The sequence below is a fragment of the Vipera ursinii genome, assembly GCF_947247035.1.
Source record: "Vipera ursinii genome assembly, chromosome: 1".
In the NCBI taxonomy this organism is placed as follows: Eukaryota; Metazoa; Chordata; class Lepidosauria; order Squamata; family Viperidae; genus Vipera; species Vipera ursinii.
Genome location: NC_139512.1, coordinates 22256943 through 22282221, shown reverse-complemented (window position 1 = coordinate 22282221; position 25279 = coordinate 22256943). Strand labels below are relative to the sequence as shown.

General features: G+C 39.8%; 1 protein-coding gene across 1 annotated transcript in view; it reads left to right on the top strand.

The window, feature by feature from the left end:
• MAP4K5 (mitogen-activated protein kinase kinase kinase kinase 5) overlaps positions 1-25279 on the top strand; it is a 91900-nt gene that overhangs the window by 39665 nt on the left and 26956 nt on the right. The window contains exons 4-16 of the mRNA XM_083349981.1: positions 7798-7888; positions 8399-8463; positions 10767-10822; positions 12377-12424; positions 12783-12825; positions 15691-15763; positions 16905-17036; positions 17154-17216; positions 17827-17908; positions 18907-19023; positions 20011-20089; positions 21708-21766; positions 23044-23111. Coding sequence (XP_083206107.1) covers positions 7798-7888; positions 8399-8463; positions 10767-10822; positions 12377-12424; positions 12783-12825; positions 15691-15763; positions 16905-17036; positions 17154-17216; positions 17827-17908; positions 18907-19023; positions 20011-20089; positions 21708-21766; positions 23044-23111 — 976 coding nt within the window. The remainder of the gene's footprint in view (positions 1-7797; positions 7889-8398; positions 8464-10766; positions 10823-12376; positions 12425-12782; positions 12826-15690; positions 15764-16904; positions 17037-17153; positions 17217-17826; positions 17909-18906; positions 19024-20010; positions 20090-21707; positions 21767-23043; positions 23112-25279) is intronic.

Below are 25279 nucleotides of genomic sequence, written 5' to 3'. Positions count from 1 at the left end.
TGAAACAGGAAAATGTCTCCAGTCTCACTGCTTAATCCCCAGACTCTGGTGCATTGGATTTGGCTGCCTCCTTGATAGCTTACATTTGATTAATTGCTCTTTCTCCAAAAAGAATTGTACAAGAATCCGTTCTATTTTGTTTCCACTAATATCATGCACAACAGTGGTTATTTTTTTCCTTCTCAATGCACCCTCAGACTATAAAGCTACTGAGCCAGATGCTGTCCAGACCTCATACTAGAAGCCTTAAGACTTCCTCCCTTAAAACAACTTTGATATAGTTTAATAGATAATTGCAATTGTTATAGTAACTATTCACCAGTAGAAGATACCACACAACTGCTGTCATCCTTATGGGTGTCTTCAGGGGTCAGTATCCTCCATATTAGATATTGTGTTTGAGCCTTTAATGGGATTTGAACTCACACTTGTACAGATGCTTGTACAGTGCAATTAGCTACAGAGCTGTCTTGGCCTCTCTGTCAGTAGCTAGTAGGAAGGGAGGTCTTCCTGCAGGAAGCTATAGAAGTATGCCTTCCTGTTTACCATTGTTGGTTTGTACTATACCACAAAAAATTCTGTAGTATGAGAGCATATAGCAAAAGGGAAGGTATACCTATAGCAGGGCTTTTCAACCAGTGGTATGGGTACCACCTGTGGTACATTGGCACCTGGTAGGTGGTACGTGGCCATCCTAGAAAAGTGGTAGCGAGGAAGGGGAATGAGCTGAAGCGGTGGCAGCACCACACAAGCCTGAGCAAGAGATGGATGGAGCTGCAGGGCTGTCAGGGCTCAGTGGGAGCGCCAGGATCAGTGCTTCTTCAGGGCTGTCAGGGCTCAGCGGAAGCGCCAGGATGCTGATCCCAGTGCGTCTGCTGAGGCCAAAAGAAGCGCCAATCAGCTGGAATGTTGTAGCATCTCCAAGGTCTTGTGATTTACATTCAGATGCTTGGCAACTGATTCATATTTATGATGGTCATAATATCCCAGGGAATGTGAAGTGACCAAAACCTGCTGCAACCACCCAGCAGACGGGAATAAAAACCAAACACCCCCCCCTACACCCCCACTGCCAATCCTCAACAGAAATGCTCACAACAATGAAAATCTCAGACAGGAGGAAGAGCTCCGCTGGGCAGACAGGCAGGTGTCTTGCTCGGCTGTGGCTTGGGGGGCACTTTTTTCAGTGCCATTGTAACTTCGAGCAGTCACTAAGCGAACTGTTGTAAGTTGAGGACTACCTGTACTTCATCACTTTTTTCCTTTATTTGGTCATCAAGTTTTTGACACCTTGCTAGGCGACTGGTGGTACTCGGATGTTGCCATATCCTAAAAGTGGTACAATGGGTGAAAAGGTTGAAAAGCCCTGACCTATAGCTTCTGTAAGTTGCTAACATTGCTAGTGACCAACAGGAGGCACTGACCAATCACGTAGTGCCTTCTACTGGTCAGTAGCAATCATAACATTCATTATCAGAACCTCTATATGGGGGAAAAAGAAGAATAATTGATTCTTCTCAGTGAAAAAACAGCACCCGGGTTACTTTTGAAAAATCATTACTTTCAATTTTCTCTAAGTAGCCCGTGACCTCTATCAAGGAAGAAGAATGGGTGAATGTACTAGTTTGATGCCTTTCCCTATTCTCTGAGCTTTGGTAGGACGGGCCGGTCATTACTATACACGTTTGAGTTATGTAGCTCCTTTTGAGTGCCATCTTGCTCAAGCAAGCCCTGCTGGCCTGTCCTCTAGACCAGGGGTAGGCAACCTCGGCTCTTTTATGACTCATGGACTTCAACTCCCAGAATTCCTGAGTCAGGTGACTCAGGAATTCTGGGAGTTGAAGTCCATGAGTCATAGAAGAGCCGAGGTTGCCTACCCCTGCTCTAGACATTTGTGATGAGCTCCCCCCACCATAAAAAAAGAGCAGTGTTGCATTTCCCCACTCTATATTTAGATATTCCCAAGCTCTTATCTGCATTCCTACAGGCTGGTTTTACAGCAAGAATGCTTTGTAATTTTTCCCAAAGATATAAGAGTGAAATAAAAAAATAAGGCCTGGAGCTTGGCATATTGTCCTGTCTTCCCTCTTACAACCCATTTTAATTGTTTCCTGTCATTTTAGTAGCCTGCTGTCTGATAGTCGGGCTTTGCATTTGACTTTAAAATCTGTGTCTGCCATTTATGAGCTTCCAGGGCCGATTCTGAGGCAGTTTATTTGTTGGCTGGGGCTGAGCTAAAGGGGCAGGTTCCTCAGGTATAAGACTAGGAAATGTAATGCGGTGAGAGCCTCAGTGAACTCTTTGCATGTGGTTGGACCGTCTTATCTGCATTAACCATCAGCTACAGCTTGTTCTCTTACACAGATGTGGGATTTACAACTTCCACTTCAGAGTTTGTGGCTTTCAGTCAGACCTGGGCCTCCTATCCTCCCACAGCACCTCATATTTTAAAAAGAAAGTCTGCATAATAGCAAAGCTGACAGGGTAGTATCATTTCCCCTCTGGGTAATTATTTATAGGGTACTGGCAAGGTATGCAGAATTTTAAAAAGCTTCAAACACAAGAATAGAGCACAAATTGTAGAAAAGTGAGGGAAGAAGCCATAGTTTAACAGCAGAACTCCCATTTTGCATATCTTTGGGCTGAAAAAGAAAGAAGTACTTTCTCTGTCTGCTTTCTCTTTGAAAAACATGATTTTGAAGCCCTCAAAGTTATTCCCCACTATCTGTTTTCCTAATACAGGTAGTCCTTGACTTACGACCACAGCTGAGCACAGAAATTTCTTTTGCAGGATCCTGGGACACATATATTTGCCTTCATTCGTGAAAATTTCTTTTGCTAGGTGAGACAGTTGTTAAGTGAATGTTGCCTCATTTTACGTCCTTTTTTGCCACAGTTGTTAAGTGAATCATGGCAGTTGTTTAAGTTAGTAACACAGTTGTTAAGTGAATCTCCATTGACTTGACTTGCTAGAAGGTTGCAAAAAGTGATCACATGATCCCAGGACAATGCAATCATCATAAATATGAGTCAGTTGCCAAGCGTTTGCATTTTGATCATTTGACCGTGGGGATGCTGGAATGGTCTTAAGGATGAAAAACGGTCATAAGTCACTTTTTTCAGTGCCATTGAAACTTTGAACAGTCATTAAATGAACTGTTATAAGTTGAAGATTACCTTTAAAAAAATGTTCAAACTTTCTGGTCTTTTTTGATGGGGAAAAGTGATCAAGCTCCCTGATTATTTTAGTTGCTGTCTCCTGTTTGCTCTTCTGTAGTATTATATAAATGAAGGGGATACTCAGATCTTGAGTGAGAATTCAAAAATGTCCTGAAATTTCAGCATTCTCTGCATGATTTCAGGGGTGAGATTACTGGAAGAAAATAATGAAATTTGATAACCTGAAAAGTTTACTGACCTCTACTGCAATTCATCGAGGTGTGTATTCTTTTTTTCTAGCATCCTTCTAATGGGGGAAAAAAAACCACAGAGCAAAGTTAACCAGGTGGGGCTGGCTTAATTCCCAATAATTTCTAGCAGAATATTTGAGGTAATAAAGAAACAACTGAGTGTACATTAAGGAAGGCAAAGTCTCCTATTTTCTGAGTTCATTTGTGTCATTGGGCCAATTTAGCTACAGTTCTTGTTCTTCATATGGACAAACCTTTCCCTCCAACCAAGCATCCTCTTTTTGTAATGATTATTTCGGAAAAAATTGCCTTGCTTTGAAAAGCCTTAAAAGAAGAAGTAGGCATAAACTGCATACTCTTCTGATGGATCCTTAAAAGCAGCCTGCCACAAACTTAGGCGAAAGTCTTATTGTCCCATTACCTCATCATAAAAATATGAGAGGAATTAAAGCTAAGTTTGACCATGGGGGTTTTTGATCCAGCCTCCTTCCTGCTTCTTCAGTAGCTAGTAAGACGAGAGACCAGCAAACAGAACAGTAAAGGCCCTCTCTTTAACTTTTGCTTTTAAAAAATGCCAAAAAATACAAGACACCATGCTTAGCAGTCATCGACAATTACATTCTCTGTTAATTTTCTAATTCCCTTTCAAACCCAATGGTAGGAGTGACTCTAGTTACATTTCGTACTAGCCTAGCGGGTGAGAGTGAGAGTGAGAGTGAAGGCTTTTCTTGAGTCTTCTTTGAATGCCAGAGGAATCACAGAAGCTAAGGAAGCTAGAAGTGATCTCTTTCACAGCATGGCAAATCATTAAAGATATCTTTGGGTCCGGGTTACTTACGGGAGCACCTGCTGCCGGCATCAACTTCCCTTCGTCCAGTGCGCTCCCACAGAGAGGGCCTCCTTAGGGTGCCGTCGGTCAAAGAGTGTCGACTGGTGGCCCCCAGGAGGAGGGCTTTCTCTGTGGGCACGCCAGACCTTTGGAACCGTTTACCGGTGGAGCTCCGGACGGCTCCCGACCTTCGCTCCTTCCGACGTGACCTAAAAACATATTTATTTGAACAAGCCAGCCTGGTCTAATGGGTTTAGGGGTATTTTAACGTTTTGTATTAATCTATTGAATTGGGCTATTGTATTTACGGTAATATTTCTTTTAATTTTTATATATTGTATTTTATTGTATTGCCCTGTACGCCGCCCTGAGTCCTTCGGGAGAAGGGCGGTATAAAAATTAAATTAAATTATTATTATTATTATTATTATTATTATTATTATTATTATTATTATTATTATTATTATTATTATTAATTATTTATTATTATTATTATTATTATTATTATTATTATTATTATTATTATTATCTTCCTACCATATCAGTCCTCCTAGTCTTATTTAATCTTTCCCTGAAGAAGTTCACTGGATGCAACCAGTTTGCAAATTGGAATGCTTCTGCATATCCAGGCTATTTTATCAGAGGAAAAAAAGCAGAGGAATTGCAACCAGCAGACTTCACAAAGATGTTTCCAATCCTTTGGGGCTTGTGTGCATTTTCCAGTTACCGAGGCATGTAGGGTTGGTTGCTGGCCCTTTTTGCTCTCAGCTAGAGCAAAAGCCGTCGTGATGAAGACTGGAAAAAGTAAAATGATGCCCTGAGTGCATTGTGTTTTGATGTAAAAATATAAATGGAGTACAATTCACATTGATTAGGCAATGTGCTTTGGGAATTTTTGGTTAAGAGTCTTACATGTGTGCTTTGGTTGCTTTTCCAGATTCTTGTTTTGTGCTCTTTTTTTCCTCCTGTTTTTACATGAGCCAGTTTCCTTTTCACCTACCTATATACTGGGATCATTTTGAACCCCCCACCTTTCCCCCAGTAACCATAGACGAGTGTCATTGTTCTTGGGTACTCCTCTGCTTCAACCTCTAATAATAATAATAATAATAATAATAATAATAATAATAATAATAATAATAATAATAATAATAATAATAATAATTAATAATAATAATAAATAATAAGTTGGAAGGGACCTCGGAGGTCATCTAGTCCAACCCCCTGCTAAGGCAGGAAACCCTATACCATTTCAGAAAAATGGCTGTCCAGTCTCTTCTTAAAAACTTCCAGTGTTGGAGCATTCACCACCTCTGGAGGCAGATTGTTCCACTGGTTAATTGTTCTAACTGTCAGCAAGTTTCTCCTTAGTTCTAGGTTGCTTCTCTCCTTGACTAGTTTCCATCCGTTGCTTCTGTTTGCTTATAGATTCTAGTTCTTCTGGTATTCTTACTTGTGTATGTTGTGTACGGTGTTTCCCACCAGCTGACCTATTTCTCTTGTTGGGACAGGATAGCAGCATTCCTCCTCCCCAGGCAACACAGGGTTGTAGAGAAGTGTGTCTACTTTCCTGTACACCTTCAGTGTGCTACTAAAACTCATCTGTACTGCCAGATAGGCAGAAATCCTTTCTGGAGCCTATAAATGCTCCAACTTCGTAGAATTGCTGGGAAGGTTCTTGCAGTCATAAATATTCTAAGCTAACTTGTACACTGATAGTGTTCTGTAAACAGTCAAGGGCACTGATCTAGTCTTTTACTGCATTTTGTTTCTCTTAGACTGGAACTTAGTCATTAATCGGTGCATTTTATGTAATCACATTATGTTGCAATGAAGAACTAAAGGGACAGAAAAATGGGGAAACTATTGATTTTAGAGTGACAAATGGTGTTATTTGTACAGTTCGGGACAACGCGTATAATGAGTGTAATTCGATAAAACTTTTTATTTTTATACTCAGTAATATTAGCTTGATTTGATAACTTCTAATGATTTGTTCTAATGAACAAATGGATGTTTGAATATTTGTTAAAGAGTTTCTTAAGGTCAGATGGCTAAATTTGTTGCTGTATTACTGTTCCAATAAGTTGTTGATACTATTAAATTTATGAAAATGGGCAAAATGGCTGGTCCAGCTACTTGCATCTGCACCTTTGGAGGGATATTGTATGTATTCTAAAGCTTTTTTTTCAAATAAAGTTTTCCCTTCCTGTTTTATGAGGCACATATAATGATATAATGAAACATGGTAAGGAACCTTTAGAATGTATAAACCAGGGGTCTTCAAACTTGGCCCTTTTATGGCTTGTGGACTTCAACTCCCAGAATTCCTCAGCCAGACATGCTGGCTGAGGAATTCTGGGAGTTGAAGTCCACAAGCCATAAAAGGGCCAAGTTTGAAGACCCCTGGTATAAACCATCATCCAATTTCTTTACTAAATGTACATAACAAAATGTGGATGTAACTCTAGCGTAAATACTATAATAGGGCAACATGGTAACAGACTGCAGATCGAGACAGTTGATCGAGTGATTCATAGGCCACCCAATTCAAAACAATTTTGTCAGTTGTAGATTAGAAACACAGACAAAGCACATCACTGCTTGTTGAATGTGGAAAAAATCTTTTAATTTGTGGAACATGGTGCTTTAATGTCGCACTGTAAAAATTTCCTTCTTTTTTTAATCAACTTAATTAAACTGTGGTACTTCATCCATCCATTTTAGTGTTTACAAATTGAGCTATTTCTTCATTTTTTAGGCCTCTCCTGGGACCTGACAGCAATATCCTTTATTTCCTCTCATATTTAATTTGATATTGAAACAATTTACCATATTTACTATACTGTACAGTTCATAGTGTTGTGATCAGAAAAAAAATATTCCTCTCACAATTTTTACCTTGAAACTGATTGAAGTTTGCCTTTAGATTCAAAGCCCCAGATTCCTTTTCCTAACTCTTGAATGTTTCCTCAACATTCTGAAATGGGATTTGGGAATAGGGTGGGGATGGATGAGGCAGGATTGAATGGAATTTGCAAACATAGTAGACACATCACTAGCAAATCCTGCCACATTTAAGACAGTTAGATGTAAAGTATTTTAAGGTTTGATTTTTTCTGAGTTGGGAAAGAATGCATCTTCCAGGACAGTTGCCACTACAAATTATGCCCACAACTAAAAGCAAATAAAGTGTTGACGTATCCCCTATCCCCAAAACTCCTACTTACCTAACAGTTCAAAAGCATACAAATGTGAGTAGATAAATAGGTACCACTTTGGTGGGAAGGTAACAACGTTCCATGTGCCTTGGAGTATAGTCATGCTGGCCATATGACCGCGGAAGTGTCTTCAGCCAACGCTGGCTCCCTTGGCTAAGAAACGGAGATGAGCAGAAATGACTGGACAGGGGATACTTTTACTTTACCTTTTACCCCCAAACTATTGTTACATGCAGTTGATACAGATTCAGTTAATCACCACATCAAAGTAATGAACTAACATTCTTTTCCAAAATAGCAAAATCTATCATAATGATTTACACAATCTGTTTTCCAGGAGATGATTTCTCATTAATACAGCAAGAAATCTATATGGTTAAAGAATGCAAACACTGTAACATAGTAGCATACTTTGGAAGCTATCTCAGGTAAGATCACTTGTTTTTTATCTTGGTCTGAATTATTTTCCATGCCAACTTCCTGGAGGTAGCGAAATTCGTCTGCAAATGAAAGCTGTGGTTTGAGAGTTGGCTATCTATTGCAAAATGCAGTTTACTAAAGCTTTATTGCTAGGTGTGGAAGCTTTTCTTTGCCTATGATGACATAACAGTGAACTTTTCCACTAAATGCAAAGTGATCTGTTTCCAGTTCACCAGAATTCAGCATTTCATTGAACGTCATCCCTCACTAGAGTTGATCTCATTTCGTGCACACACTTTAGGGCATCTGATAATTGAAAAGCCTCCATCTGTCCTTAGCTTTAGGTGTAGATGAGAAATAACAGCATGCCACATATAAAAGCCGCTCAGTTGCTGTTTTTTTGTAAAAGGAAATTCTTGTGACCTACAGTCGGAACAGTAAATTGAATGGTAAATGCACATTGTTCAATTTGGAGTTTTTTTAGAATAGTGATTCTGATCATTTCTGCTTTATTTCAGCCACGAGAAGCTATGGATTTGTATGGAGTACTGTGGAGGAGGGTCCCTTCAAGACATTTACCATGGTATCTGAGCATGTTATTTATTGTGTTACTTTTATTGTGTCCCTCTTCTTCCCCATTTTCCTCCAATTTGTATTCATGGCAATTTTACTGTAAAAAAAATAGAACAATGTTACTTTCTATTGGTCATGAAAGTGGTTGCCTATTATGAAGCTCCTGTGATGAGCAAGAGATTTGCTAGACCAGTATTTCTCAACCTTGGTAAGACATGGGGACTTCAACTCCCAGAATTCCTCAGCCAACATAGAAGTTGAAGTCCTCGTGTCTTAAATTGGCCAAGGTTGAGAAACACTAGTCTAGACAAACAGGCAAGAATCTTTCTGAATTGAGAAAAATTGCTTTTATTTGGTTTTCTTTGAGGCCACCCATTTGCATCAAATTGATAATATAGTCCCAGACCTATAATACATTTGTATTTACACAGTTAAAACTGAGACATGCAGAAGTCAAGTTCCAGAGCAGTAAAGATGTAAGAAAGGCAGAGGCATCTTCAAAGCTTGATAAATTCAAGAATCAGTAAAAAAAAAAAAGCAAATAAGCACTTAGGTAGAATCTTTGCAGAAGTGACAAATAGTTATCTAATTGGAAAAGCAATCTTTGATGGGATGTAATTTGGGGTTTTTTTTCATTCCATTTCACTGGAATGAACATAAACTAGATTACAACAGGCTGGTGCTATAGATTACCTAGTGCTCTTGAGCCATATAGCACAGGCTGCCAATCTGTGCTATGATAAGGAAAACAAGGCACACAAATTTTGTTCTGAACAAAACCACGATTCAGTTTTCACTAAATATTTACTTCCAGCTGTGTTAGATTTAAACTCTCATAATAATTACATTGGGACGTGGTGGCTCAGTGGGTTAGGACGCTGAGCCTGTCAATCAGAAGGTCGGCAGTTTGGCGGGTCGAATCCCGAGTGCTGCATAACAGAGTGAGCGCCTGTTACTCGTCCCAGCTTCTGCCAACCTAGCAGTTCGAAAGCATGTAAAAATGCAAGTAGAAAAATAGGGACCACTACGGTGGGAAGGTAACAGCGTTCCGTGCGCCTTTGGTGTCTAGTCATGCCAGCCACATGACCACAGAGACGTCCTTGGACAAGCGCTGGCTCTTCGGCTTTGAAACGGAGATGAGCACCAGCCCCTAGAGTTGGAAACGAGTAGCATGCATGTGCGGGGGAACCTTTACCTTTACCTTTAATAATTACATTATATCCTCTGGTAACATCACAAGGCAGAGAATGGAAGCATCCATTTTTATTTTCAGTTAACCACACTTTCTCATGGTCGAACTGACATTACTGTTTATCAGAGCATTCATCTGAATCATTGATAATGCATTAATTAATGTTTTTAATACATTTATTTAACATTAATCCTTCCGTCGCGATCTGAAGACATTCTTATTTGAACAAGCCGGCCTGGCCTGATGGGAGATGGGTTGGGTTTTATGGTCATTTTAATATTTGTATTTACTGTTTTTAGTCGGGCATATGTTTAATTTTCTTTTAATTTTTGTATTTTTTATATATTTGCCCTGTTCACCGCCCTGAGTCCTTCGGGAGAAGGGCGGTATATAAGTAAAATTATTATTATTATTATTATTATTATTATTATTATTATTATTATTATTATTATTATTATTATTATTATTATTCACAATTTGCATCAGTCTTAATGGCAAGCTTCTCAGTTGTTTGAAAATGCTTCCAGCATTCTCACAACCACACAGATGCTTACATGTCACCCTTAGTAATAGTTATACGTAAGACTTGGCAACTGCAAAACCAACAACAAATGACAAAAAAACATTAGCTGGTATTTGCCACTATAATTCTAGGTTTGGGACCTAAATGTAGAGAGGCAGATAACAACATGTATTTCTGGGGAAGGCTTCCATAATTGTGATACCGTCACAGAAAAAAACCCCACCCAAGTAGTTGTCTTCTTGGCACATGCAGATACCTATGGGAAGATCTCAGTGAATAGCTAGGTTCAGAGAAAGCAGTTCTTTATAATAAAATCAGGCCATTTAAACTTGTTTGGCACCAGAGACAAGCAAACTGGATGTCATCACAGCTGTATGTGCATCCAAATTCATGTGGCATACCACTGTGAAAAATTGAGCACCATGCTTGGATGAATTTGTGGCCTAATCTTTTGTATCCTTTACTTTTTGGCGCACCATATCCATTACAGTAATGTCGCGTTGTTTCTTTGGCTTGTTTGATGCTTTAATTGGATTTAGTTTAATCAATAATTTGCTGCTGCCTATTCCAGCATTTGTAAATTTGCTTTTCCTTTCAGTAACGGGGCCACTGTCAGAGTTACAGATTGCCTATGTTTGCAGAGAGACATTGCAGGTAATTAATTGCTTCAGGGCACCAAAGCCTTTCTTTGGGCTGAGCTGGGATTTAAAAGTGGGTGGCGGGGAGAGAAGTACAGTTCATACTCCCATCAGTTATTGCTCTGTGCTAATTGAAAGCAAACAGGTAGGTATCTTGCCTGTGTCTTTAAAGTATCTCTAGTCTATGCATCTCAAAGCAAATATCAGCTTCTGAAGCGATACCTTAAATCAGTTCCATAACAGCTTCTTTTTAATTTTCATGTCAAACAAGTGAAATGAGAGAACAACAACATGGATAAAGTCATAAGAACAAGGTTAAGACTTAACATAAGAACAAATTCCAGTTTAAAGGTGTTCGTTTGAAAAGAGAGAGAAAATTTTACGGCTGAAACCGTGTTGCAATAGAGAAGGCAGAGAGAGACAGCACAGTAAGGTACATGAAGGAGCAGTGGGTGCCTTGGGGATAGAGAAGCCCATGGGAAGCTCAGCGCTGGCCATGCACAAGTATCTCCCTGCTCAGGATCTGAAAATCCTGTTTGGAGGATTTTCTGAGTGAAGAAAGATACGTGGCTTGTGCCAGGCCTCACCCTCACCCCCATGACCACCTTACAGTTCTTACCTAGACTTTGTCCATTTAACAATCTGCAAGATTGCTTAAAAACCACAGCTGGGAGTGCTGAGGTTGTGGTCGTTGAATGAAACAATCAGATGATGTCTTGCTTAGTGACCGCTTCACTCAACAACAGAGATCCCTGTTCCAGTTGTAATTGTTACACAAGGACTACCTGTACATCAACTGTATTAGGACTATATTTAACAGGGAAGTTTTGGCAGTTAGTGTAACAGTATTCAGAACTAATTGTAACAAGTTATTTGCAACAAATATACAGCTTGAACTACATGGTAACTTATGTTACCATGTAGACATTTCTTATACTAGTAATTAATGGATAGCAGCCACTTAACTTATAAGCACTTGGATTGAACAACTTCTTCCTGCCCAAGAATGTGTAATGGCTAATTTCCAAATAATCATATTATGCCACATTTTTCTACAGCCATTTGCTAACCAAATAAGTTTCAGTGATTTTCATTTTGGGGCCACTCTTACTACTGCAATTGTTCTCAACATCGTTATCAAAAACATTGCATATCTTATTAATACCAATTTAGGAGTAACCCTTTTCCTTGAGTTTCTTGAGTAGCCTTTTCCGCTATCCTTTACAGTTATTTAATTTGTCTTTTTATCAACCAATTAATCAGTGGGACAGCTTTTCTTCGGAAGTTGTGAGTGGCCCCATCACTGGAAGTTTTTTAAAGAGTTTGGACAGCCATTTGTCTAGAATGGTATAGGGCAGGGGTAGGCAACCTCGGCTCTTTTATGACTCATGGACTTCAACTCCCAGAATTCCTGAGTTAGCTATGCTGCCTACCCCTGGTATAGGGTATTCTGCTTGAGCAGGGGATTGGACTAGATGACCTCCAAGGTCCATTCCAACTCCGTAATTCTGCATTCTGTAATAGAAATTATATCCTTATTAACTGCTTCTTTTTCTGACTCTTTTTTCAGGGACTTGCTTATTTGCACATGAAAGGCAAAATGCATCGGGACATTAAGGTATGTGACTCTTTAGCTTGTGGCCCAGTAGTGAGAGGTCTATGATTCAAATGTTGAAGAACAGAGGGACAGAATCCTTTATTATTGGTCCTGTAGATTGTTGGAGTTGTATGTCAAAGGAGATTCTCAGTCATCCAGGTCATGGTTGTCCCAAAGGTGCTTTTTCAAGAGGCAAATGGATTTTCTTGTTTTTCTTGGAAGATGTTTCGCTTCTCACCCAAGAAGCTTCTTCAGCTCAGTTAGGAGTTGTAGTTCATCCATACCTAGATAGCCACCATTTCCCTATATTTCCTCTAAAATAGTTTCTACAGGATAGTAAATAGTTTATTTACACTTTTAATAACTTTTTGTATTTTAGGGTGCAAATATTCTGTTGACTGACCACGGAGACATCAAGCTGGGTGGGTAACTTAGCTTTTTGGTTTTTTTCTTCCATTCAATCATGTCTGATTCTTGGAGACTGCCTGAACAAGTTTCTATAGTTTTCTTGACAAGGTTTTCCAGAAATGGTTGCCCGTTGCCTCCTTCCCAGGGCTGGAGGAAAGAGACTGGCCCAAGGTCACCCTGCTGTCTTTGAGCCTAAGGTGGGACTAGAACTCCCTGTCTCCCGATGCCTTAACCACTACACCAAAGTGGCTGTCATACAGTGTTCCATAATATAAAATTATAATTCAGAGTTCATTAAATTTATAATATATCATAATACATTATACACACACACACACATACACACACACACACACACACACACACACACACATATGTAAAGGTAAAGGTTCCCCCGCACATGCGTGCTAGTCGTTTCCAACTCTAGGGGCCGGTGCTCATCTCCGTTTCAAAGCCGAAGAGCCAGCACTTGTCCAAGGACAACTCCGTGGTCATGTGGCTGGCATGACTAGACGCCAAAGGCGCACGGAACGACCTTCCCACCGTAGTGGTCCCTATTTTTCTACTTGCATTTTTACGTGCTTTCGAACTACTAGTTTGGCAGAAGCTGGGACGAGTAACAGGCGCTCACTCTGTTACGCGTCACTCGGGATTCGACCCGCCAAACTGCCGACCATCTGATCGACAAGCTCAGCGTCCTAACCCACTGAGCCACCGCGTCACATATACATATACATATATATACACATACACATACACACACACACACACACACACACACACACACACACACACAGACGCACACACACACACATAATTTCATAACAGCTTCCATAATCTTTTATCATATACTGTAGATATATGGAACTCTAAATTTTTTACTATATCTCTTAGAACTCCTGACCATTGGTCAGGACCACTGCAGAAACTTGAATTATATCTCTTATAAGGCGAGATATAATTCAGGTGTCTGGAGGACACCAATTTGGCTAATGTCTATGACATCTTCAAAACAATCCTTCTCTGGCCTTAAAATGGCAGCCCCACAACGTTCTTAGAGATTTCATTTGGTTAAAGGACTTAATTAACTAGAGAAAAAAAGGAAGGTGAGTTGTGTAAGTCTCTCTTACACAAGGTAAGGAGGAACAACAGGGCTGCTGAACAATCTGACACTTTTATGATACAGTATACCCCTGTCTTGCAAACAGGAAAATCGTAGGCTTCTGGAGTTTCCCTTGAAATATAATCATCATAATCTAGAGGAAAAAATGATGTTTAATCAACAAAAAATGGCTCACAGTTTTAAAATATAAAATATACAGTCCTTAAAAACAATATTTAGTGAACAAGTAGATCATTGCAATAAATACAATGAAATATAACAAATTGAGGTCTTCGGGACATAATAAATATAACTTCAAATACAATAGCAGGAAGATAAAAACCTCATAAAAAGCAATAATGGTTAAATCTTGCCAGTTATAGAGCACAGTAAAAACTGTGTTTTAATCATTGGTTTAGTAGTTTTCTTCTTTACCTCAATGAAGGATGTATTTTAGAACTCTCTTACATAAGGGACAGTGGGGATTATAACATTTTTAAAAAATCTGATTTCTAGTTGTAGGTCTATAGAATTGTATTGGGGCTGAATTTTGGCAAACTATGGTTTCAGTATAGTTCCTTAATCTTAAGGATGTTTATTTCCTTACAAAGCACGGTGGCAGATCAACATTTCATGTATTAGTTGAACTGCCTGAAGTTTACATCCCCTAGACCAGGGGTAGGCAACGTTGGCTCTTTTATGACTCATGGCTGACCAAGGAATTCTGGGAGTTGAAGTCCATGAGTCATAAAATAGCCAAGGTTGCCTACCTCTGCCCTAGACCCAAATGCGTAGGAGTAAGTTTTTGTTACTTAATAGTGAAAGAAAATGTATATATTTGAATATATTTGGAATCACCCTTTTTTATATCTACCATGAACCTTGGTAATGAATGCTAGTCATAAAGGGGAATCTTAGAACATTGGTCCAGACCTACAATTTATATGTCAGTTCTTTTTTTCCATTTTAGAAGACAGAACAAAATAACACAGTAACGTTACCCATCTAGAAACCTGGATGAAGGGTGAATTTAAGTCTAGATCTGCCCCATTGAATTATAATCAGGACAATAGCCAGCCAAACTGTGGTCGGCAAGGCTTTGATTGATGAATATGTGCCATTAAGTGGGTATTGACTCCCAGTAGCCACATTTTTTTTCCATGCCAAGGCTTTATCTCACAGCAATCTCAATTCAAGCTTCAAAATGCTTGTAGTGATAATGGAAAATTGAATATGAGGTCATACTGTTCTGGAGGCAAAAAGAAAGATGAGAGAAATTTAGCTATATTCTATGTATAATCTAAGGCTTAAGAAATTTAAGGCATTGGGGACAGAGTGTTATTTTCATTTGAGCTGACAATCTGTCCCTGATGCAGCAAATATGCTTGCAGCAAATATGATGCAGCAAATAATACTTGTTTACTAAACAATGAACCAAGTTGTGGCAGGTGCTGATATGAGGTCTTGTCCAAAATAACCAGAAGGCACTGCACTGTCTTAGCAGAACTTGCTTCCATTCTGCTGTCCTATATTAAATGTCTGTAACTTTAGTTCCATTCATTTGCTTACTAAGATTGATTTCTATAGTAGAATCAGGAAGTAAAATTCTTATTCCTGGCACTAGCTCTAGATGAACCCTTAAATATTATCTACTTACCTGAAGGATCTGGCGTTCATATACCCCTGATGAGAACAAAGATCTAAATATTTTCTTGGATATATGCATGAAAAGGAAGGCAACTTCTAGAAATGTCTTCAAATTTTTTTCCTTCTGCAGCTGACTTTGGCGTAGCAGCAAAAATAACAGCCACCATCGCAAAGAGGAAGTCATTTATTGGCACCCCTTACTGGTAATAAGTTCCTTGGGATTATTTAAATAAGGGCCACTGACCTTGAACCTGGGTTTCCTGAGTGTGCTATAAAGGATCTGAAATAGAATCATTCAGCTAAAGTTACGCTACATTGAAAATAGCAGTCTGTAGATTATTGCATCCCTCTACATTAGGAGTGTCAAACTGCCGGCCCATGGGCCAGACGCATCATCCAAAAGCCACGCCCACCCCATTGCCGGCAATAGTAAAACTGTCCCGATACGTTGCGTGACATCATGTGACGTTGCACGTTTGACATGTCTGCTTTACATAGCTATTGTATAGCCAGCCTCTATGTGGAATATCTTCTGCTAAACACAGCTTTGGGTCCACTAAAGGTCAAACAAAGGTAACATGGAAACAGAAACACATGCAATAATTTTTACAATCCAGGAAATATGTTTTGCTGTAGCGGATATCTATGAATTTCATCTCATACACAGCATTGTTCACATGCTTAGGCAGCTGTTATAGCAAAAGAAACAGCTAAAAATGAGTTGGAATACAAACAGATGTATAGGTTTATAATCAATCTAACAAACAAGTTGTAATACTGTTTTGTGAATTTCAGTCGCTGTACTTTACTATAAACAAGCATACATATATAACTGACAAACAAATCCTCTAGTCTTCATGATAACAGAAGTATGTTTGAATTTGCTTGCAGATAGTCTTTATTTATGGAAAAGCTCATCTTGTGCGCTTTTGAATTGGCCAGATTGTCATTTCTTGAAACTTGAGAATTCTCTTCAGAATAATGTCTGTCAAAACTTTCGGTGCATTCCTCAAATTCCATGACTGTTGAATCAATATAAACAGCATTAGGTTCAGGCATGCACAGCTTGTGACCCATGAAGTAAAAAATGCCTCACATCAGCTCACTTGGAACTTGAGAAACCTGCTTTTAGCTGGCTGGATTTAGGAAACCAGGGACAGAACAATGATAAACCAAGATGCATGACAGGCTCATTTGGCTTGATGGGTTGTCAAAAAAATACAGGCTTTTTTATATGTGTCAGACCACATATACTCATAATATGCTGCCCAGTCAATCTAGGTTGTTAGAGAAGGATTGACCTGTTCTTGCTCTCTAATTGGTAGTATTATTTCTCTTGTCAAGGATGGCTCCAGAAGTGGCAGCTGTAGAGAAGAACGGTGGCTACAACCAACTCTGTGACATCTGGGCTGTGGGCATAACAGCAATTGAGCTTGGAGAGTTGCAACCACCTATGTTTGACCTTCATCCCATGAGGTCTGTAGTTAAGACAGGGGCATCTCCATTGTAACTGTGCAAAAGTTAAAGCAAAGGAAGAGGATTACAATACCAGGAAAATTGCATTTTCTAAACTTGCCTACTTCTCTTTTTCAGGGCTCTCTTTCTAATGTCTAAAAGCAACTTTCAACCTCCAAAGCTAAAAGAAAAAACAAAATGGTGAGTCTTGAGTGGTGTTCCTTTTTTGTGAGTGGGCTGCCAGAAAATTGAGGATAGGTTAAAATACCAGAGGGAAAACTTTTATCCTGAGGAATGAGACATAACTGGAGCAAGAATATGAAATGGAATACTGAAAATTGTTAACCAGCTGGGAGAGGGTACACTTGCTACTTCCATTTAGGTCTGTTTGAAACTATGACTTAGTCTATTATACATTAAGGTAAAGGTAAAGGTTCCCCCACACATCCGTGCTAGTCGTTTCCGACTCTAGGGGCCAGTGCTCCTCTCCGTTTCAAAGCCGAAGAGCCAGCGCTTGTCCGAGGATGTCTCCATGGTCATGTGGCCGGCATGACTAGACACCAAAGGCGCACGGAACGCTGTTACCTTCCCACCATAGTGGTCCCTATTTTTCTACTTGCATTTTTACGTGCTTTCGAACTGCTAGGTTGGCAGAAGCTGGGACGAGTAACAGGCGCTCACTCTGTTACGCGGCACTCAGGATTCGACCCGCCAAACTGCCGACCTTCTGATCGACAAGCTCAGCGTCCTAACCCACTGTGTTAACTACCAATTTTATAAAAATTACTTACACCTTTCGTTTGCTTTACAGGTCATCAGCATTCCATAATTTTGTCAAAATAGCACTTACAAAAAATCCAAAGAAGAGGCCAACTGCTGACAGACTTCTGACAGTAAGTATGTTTCTTTCTTTTCTTTTCTTTTTTTAGGGGGGGGGGGCGGGGTGTTATCATGAAAGTCTCGTCCCAACTAATGGAGTAAACATTCAAGCTTTCAGAAGATCAAGAGGCCCTCTGTTTTTGAAAAGGCTATAAAATGTAACTATTAAAGAAATGACAGGCATGCAGAAGTCTCTTGTTTCCATAATAAATACTTTTGAGTTAAGACTGTGCTATATGTCGAACCTGCTACCTAAATTGTGCTTTTTACATGCAGTATTAATGAAATTAGATTTTTGTTGTAACAAAGAGAATTTGCCTGGAAATCACAGAAAGAAGCAAACTTCTCAGATTAATGAGGACATTATGTAAATTAGAATTATGGGAAGGTCACTTTTTTGAAGGCAGCAAACTCCACCACATTCTGGATAGAAAAGACCAGTGATTTGAAAGAGGGGTCAAAGAGGCCATCTACATTAAGGTTGAACATCCCTCTCTCAACAGAGGGGGGGATATGACACCACCAATCTCCTGTTTAAGTTCTTTCAGCAGTTTCAAGAAGGTTCCTGAGGGCATAGATAACTCTCCAAGTGGCCTCAACAACTTTCAGAAAGAGTGCTAACAGCCAGATGGCTGCAAAGACTATAAATCCTTCCATCTTCCACCATTCAGTCAGAACTGAAGAAGCTTCCTTGTATGAGAAGCGAAATGTCTTCAGGGAAAAGCAAAATACAGTTGCCTTTTGAAAAAAAGCAACTTTGGGACAATTATAGAATGTGTGTAGCAAGTTACTTCTTACATATATGCTTAAAAAAAACATTGATACAAATGATTGCTAGTGGGTTTCTGGTCTAGACTGAATGGTTTGTTGGTTGCATTGAGCATGGAATGCTCTCTCCAAGAGTCTTAGTTGCCGCTAATTCTTTTTAAGAAAAAAGGCTTTAAAAAAAACAATCCATGCTTTAACTTGCATTACAAATATTTTAGATCTATTCTCTTATACATTTTTTTAGCATACCTTTGTTGGGCAGCCTGGACTTTCTCGTTCTCTGGCTGTTGAGCTCTTGGACAAAGTGAACAATCCTGATAACCACCCCCATTATACTGAGGCAGATGATGATGATTTTGAAGTGAGTTCTTCTTCCTAGCCATTTCCTTGTCTTAATTTTGGATGAAATAGTAAAGTGGTGTGTCAGCTGGGCTTTTTCATTCTCGGGGATTGATAGGGACCCCCAGGCAAGGAATGCTCTCTTGGCTATTTAGAATTAGTGCTCTTGGTGGGTCTGTCCCTGAAGATGATTTGAAGACTTGAACTGGCACAGAAAGCTACTGTTTATAAGCAGTCTTCAACTTACGACCACAATTGGAACTGGAATCTTGGTGGTCGAATGAAGTGGCCATTACATGAAACATCATGAGTTGCAGCACCCTCTGGTCATAAGTACGGGCAGACCCCCCCAATTTTCATCATGCACCCACAGGGTTGCTGTAACAGCTATTACTTCAGGCACAGGTCAGAGCCCCTTCAGCCCTGTTTTAATTTCCAAATGGTCACTGAACGAATGATAGCAAGTTGAAAGATACCTGCAGTTGCTTAGAAGAGTGCATAAATTACAGACTCTTGACCATGTAATATTATTAATTAATGTCAGATTAGGAAGTTATTAAAAATCTCTGATATGAAATTATCCAATTCTATGGTCTTATTTGGCATTTTTTTAAAAAAAATCTCATTTTTGTCCTGTTTTAAATCCCTGAGCAATCTGACAACTTGTGTAGTTTCTTTAAAAATGCAAATGTTACTTTATATCCATGATATAAATTAGTATCAGACTTTTATAGACAGTGTAATATCTTAAACTGCAATTTTTTAAAAGGTCTTTATTTTAAAAATATTTATTTAGGGTTTTTTTTGTTTGTTTGTTTTTTTAAAAAAATAAAATTATTATGTAAAGCACCATAAAGCCAGGAACTTGAATGAACTCTTGGAAACTTTGTACAAACCACAGGTATAAAAAAAATCCCAGCTGCAAAAACATGTCAGTTTTGCAATTGTGAGGTAAATTCTTTTTAAGTTCAGGAGGTGCTCTGAATGTCTGCTTTTTTTAATCCTGCAGCCACACCCTATTATTCGCCACACGATTCGCTCTACGAACAGAAATGTTAGAGCCGAAAGGACAGCATCTGAAATTAATTGTGAGTTTCCAATATGTTTTAAAAGTAAACTATTCTTCACCCTGTCATGTAGTAAATCAAATAGAAATGTCTATCTTTGAAGTAGTCTTTCCCACTCTGATGTCTTCTAGATTGGATGGTCTACAATTCTCAGTATCCCTGGAGAAGGGTGTTCTGAGGAATGGAATAAAATATTCTGAACTTATAAACTGAATTGAGGGTATCTCCTTGGGCTGTTGTCTAGGAACTCCAAGAAAAAAAGTGGGGGGGGATATTCTGCCACACCCCACCCCACCCACAAAAAAGTTAGTGCCGAATGTCCTTAATCATTCTGGCTTTCCATTCAGCAAAATCTTGGAAAAATAGGCCAAGTAACTTTTGTTCACAGTAAATTCATTTATGATTGATTTGTTGTAACAGAAAGAGGAAGCAGGCCTACTGAAAAGGCTTCATTGCTCTGTGTTTTGGCCAAATATTTACCATAATATTAGCCCAGAAAATTGGTATTTTGACATTTGCAAAAAAACCCTCTGTTATTAAAATCCATATCATTTAAACATTTGTAAATATTCTTTGTGGGTGTTCTGTACCAGCCTACTACCGGCCCTGCAGCAAAAGCAGGGACAACCCCTTTACAAACGGCAAGAGGCTGGAATAAAGCCTGTCAAATTTATTAACATAAAACAGAGTAAGACAAGACACCAACCATGAAACAGGAGCTATGAAACAGGAACTATCCAAGCGGTTGCCTTCAGCAAACCAGCCCTCCCACACATTCCCCTTAAATACAGTTCAGGGCGTGGCCTCTCTCTGCCTCCTTCCGAGGTGCCCCATTGCCTTCCTCTGTTTACTCCTGATTGCCTCCTGCGTCGGGCATCCTTGAACAGGGCCAGCTGTGGGTCATCTTTATCCACACTGTCAGGCTCACACAGCTGGGTCTCCGTCGTGACCAGGTGGGAGGGGCCCGGCTGAGGGCTCTGCGGAGCCTCAAGGCCATCATCAGCAAGCTCTTCAACACCCCCCTCCTCCTCCTCTGAGTCGTCCGACCCAACTGCCGAACCCACAGGCTGACCCTGAATCACAACAGTGGGTGTATGCACAGAGATGCGCTTTTAAGTCTTGAAGACTGATAGCTGCCTGGATAATTCCATGCCATTTGCTTGGCAATATTTCCAGAAGTGGTTTGCCTGCTTCTTTCTAGGGCTGAAAGAGCCTGACCAGACTCAAATCATCTGTTTAGCTTCACGCCTAAGGGAAGGCTGGAACTCGCAATCCTCCAAACGGTTTACCATTGTGCAGCATATTGTTCCATATTTTAAAAAAAGAAGGAAAAAATATCCTGGGGGAAGCCAACAAATCAGTTAATATAAAATTATTTATATTTTAATGCAGAACAGTATATTCTAATTTCCTTAGTATTATCATATAAGAAGACGATAATCACGTACCTTGCATTTTAATTGTTATTTTACAAAAAAGAGTTTCAGTTAACAATGCTGATATACTTGAGCTTTTGATAGGTTGGGTTCTTTTATAACTGTGTGCTTGTGTGTCTATGTGGGCACGTAAGTGTTTGAACTTTTAAAATCTACTGCAGGAGAATGTCATGTTTAAAATTGCAAATATCCATGTTTTGTAGTTGACAAGTTGCAGTTTGAACCACCTTTAAGGAAAGAGACAGAAGCCCGGGATGAAATGGTAGGAATTGATTAATTTTTCCTCCCTCTGCTCTCTCTCTAATTTTAATTTGCAGTAAATCCATATATTCTTGATTCTAATAAGTAGTGTATCATATTACATTTAATAAGGAAAGAAAGAAGATTAAAGATACACAATTAATATTGCTTTTTATGTTGGTGTCACAATAATCCTGGCTCGGAAATTTTATAAGTTAAACCAAATATTTTAAAGTTGCTGAGGTTAAAAAAAACTGATCTAAAATATATTCCATAACTGTGGCTGAACTCCAATTGTGTATCTCATTGTTATTCTGCTAAGGCACCCAGAATTTGAAAGCATTAATGAGGTTATCAGTTTCTTTCCCCCTCCCCTGTATCTCATTGTTTAGCAACAGCCATCCCATCAATTCCCATTGCTGTTTTTAACTGAGTCCCACTGGTCATTAGGCAAAGACTCCCCAGTCCAAGCCATTCCTGGTTTATCCCTCCAAGCTCTTGAGATTCGGTAAGGTAAGGGATTGTGTCCTCTGCCTGCCTTTGAACTTCCCACACCCCTATCTCTCCTCTCGCACCCCACCCAGGGCATCTATTCACACCCTGTCCAGAGCTTTCTTTCACAAAGAAGCTAAAATGGTTCTTCTTTTGCCCTGGCACAGCTGGGACCTTCTTTCCTGCACCCTGCTTCTTTCACAAAAGAAAGCCCTGGGCAGGGTGCAGGAGAATCCCTGGCTACACCAGCACAAAATGAGTTGTTACAAAAGAAGGCTGCGGCCATTGCAATAGTGGTGTGCCATGTAGCAGGTATGGCAAGGTCAGGCAGTAGAGGCAGCTGATGGCAATGAATACAGGACTGGCCAGAAAGTGGTCATAAATGCAGGTCTTACCCCAATGGGACTGAATTTTGTTGTTGGGACGACTCGAGTGCTATAGTAGCTGGAACTTCAGGGACTGGTCATAAGTCCCTTCGTTCAATGCCATCGTAACTTCAAATGGCCGCTGAAAAAGTGAACATTGAGTGAGGATTACTGTATTTCAAAACTTTATGGCCGCTGCTTTTGGCTATGTGAGATTGAAGCCTGGCTTCTCCTGATACCTGCTATATGTGCTACCCCTTGTCTTGCTTGAATTTTCCAGACCAGAACTAAGCCAGTCCTGTGTTTAATTTGGAAATTGCTTTGCCTCAGCTGTTACTGTGTCTATAAAGCTTCCATTTCAATTGCAGCAGTGCTAATCTTTGTTTTGGAGGATTGAGTCCTCTTGAGAAGTTACTCATCTTGTGGTTTTATGCTTTGGCAGAGAATACCAGCCGGAGCACCCTTTGCTTCACACTGGAGCCCTTTCACTGATGGTGGAGGTTTTGCCAAGTAGGTTTTGCATGGCTTTGTCCTGAAAAATAATGGGGATTTCATGCTAATCATGCTATTGAGAGGAGAGGGGGGGGAGCAGATATGTTGCTTAGTATGAGTTAGAGAGGACTCTCAAGCTCGGTGTAATAAGGAGGGCAGCTGTTTAAAGGGTATGTCACTCCTTTGCTATTAACCCCCTATTAGATGAATATGAGAAATGATTCTGTTTGCCGCAGGTTTTCAATGTCTTAGGAATAAGGAACTAGAGACTGCATATAGCCCTCCGAGATTGCTGTGTCAAAATTCAAAGGCATGTTTTTGACCTGTTTTTCAGAGTAACAGGTAGTTTTCAAGGATAAAAGTGGGAATAGTTTGCCAGTTGGTGAGGGGGGGAGAGGGAGAGAGAGAGAGAATTAAAATCTGTTCTGTGTCCTTCACAAGGGTGAGAGGCTCACTTGTTGTTCTTCATCCTACAAATGTTGCCCATCTGTGATCTAGTCGTTTTAAGCAACAGGATGCACATATCCTTGCTTTCACTATGGCCAATCTGTTGCCTCCGCTTGTATTTCTCTGCTCGAGGTTATGAAAATTGGCCAGGAAGCACTTTATTTACTATGGCTGTTGCTGCAGTTCGCCCAATCTGGGGTTCTAAAAGATAAGAACTTCAAAAGTATGAATATTTTTGAAAGATATTCTCGTTGCGTTATAGCATGGAATGAGAGATAAGGGCACCGTAACATATGATTGTAGAAACCTCACTTAATACATGGGACGGGATCTCTTGGGAGAGTGTACAAATTGTTTTTCAGTCTGGGTTGCATTCTCAACCTCAGGCCTGTTTTATACAGCTGTTCATAGCGAAGATATATTAGGGCAGCTTTTTTTATGAGATAGCAATTCTCTTTACATTTAGCCCTGAGTGTATGAGAAATAATTTTGAATTCTTCATAACGTTCTGAGCAATTCATTAGATAGTCTCTCTCATCCAGATGCTTAGGGGCTGCCTGCCATTTCCTGGGTAGCCCAGCCACTTTAATGGGGTTTATGGGAATAAGTCCAATACTTCTAGATCACACCAAATTGGGGGAGGCTGATATCATTGTTATTGCACTTCTGTATTTTTCTGCAGCTAGACCAGGAGTAGGCAACCTCGGCTCTTTTATGACTCATGGACTTCAACTCCCAGAATTCCTGAGTCAGCATAGCTGACTTAGGAATTCTGGGAGTTGAAGTCCATGAGTCATAAAAGAGCCGAGGTTGCCTACCCCTGAGCTAGACAGTCTAGTTTAGGAAAATTGTTCTTCAGAATAGGTCCTAGTCGGGTCATCTGAGATCTGACAGTTGAAGAGAGGGCTTTGAGGGCCACAGGTTTCTTATGTCACCATTCAGATAGAACACTACTAGTTTTATGGCAGAAGCAGCTCATCATAGTAAAATAATTTTGCCTTAAAAAGCCTTGAATTTGACCTTGCAGCATAACTTCTAGTTATGTGGTCATTCTTTCCTTAAGTACATTCCTCTTTTGGCCAGTCCATTACATTACAGTTTTACTGTTTTTTTCATAAATCTTTACTAATTATAAAATCACAGTTGATTTTATCATGAAGAGTGAAGAGGAATGCCTTTGGAATATACTACTTTTGACACAGGCCTTATACCAAAGAAAATACAGGGAAAGCTAGGGTAAGAAGGAATACATGTCTACAAATGCATTCCTTTATAGTGTAGGGGTTTTTTTTTCACTAAAGGAAAAGGGCTTTTTAATCCTAGTGGTTTTGAATTTCCCTTTTGGTTTTTAAATATTCATGATATTTTTGTGGCGCCTGATGGCTTTCTCTGATTGCATTGGAGCATTTTTGCCTTTTCAGTTGCTTTGGGCTGGTATGTCCTGCAGTGACTTCCAGGATCAGGCAACTGATAAAGAACGCCCTTGCGGGAAACAGAAGCTTTTGGGCTTATGTCTAGCATTCATTCCTGCTTTGGATGGAATGAATTCTTCAAGGAAGCCGAAAGGCCAGGTGTTATCTCATTCATCTGCTGCAGTGATAAAGTGGAATAAGAGTGCCCCTAACGTCCAGTCAGGCAAATATGACTTCTACTCCCTTGGAGATCATGTTCTGCCCAGCAGCACAAACAGGAAATGCTTGGGGTTTTGGAAGCCTGAAATCCTGGACATTGTCACCACC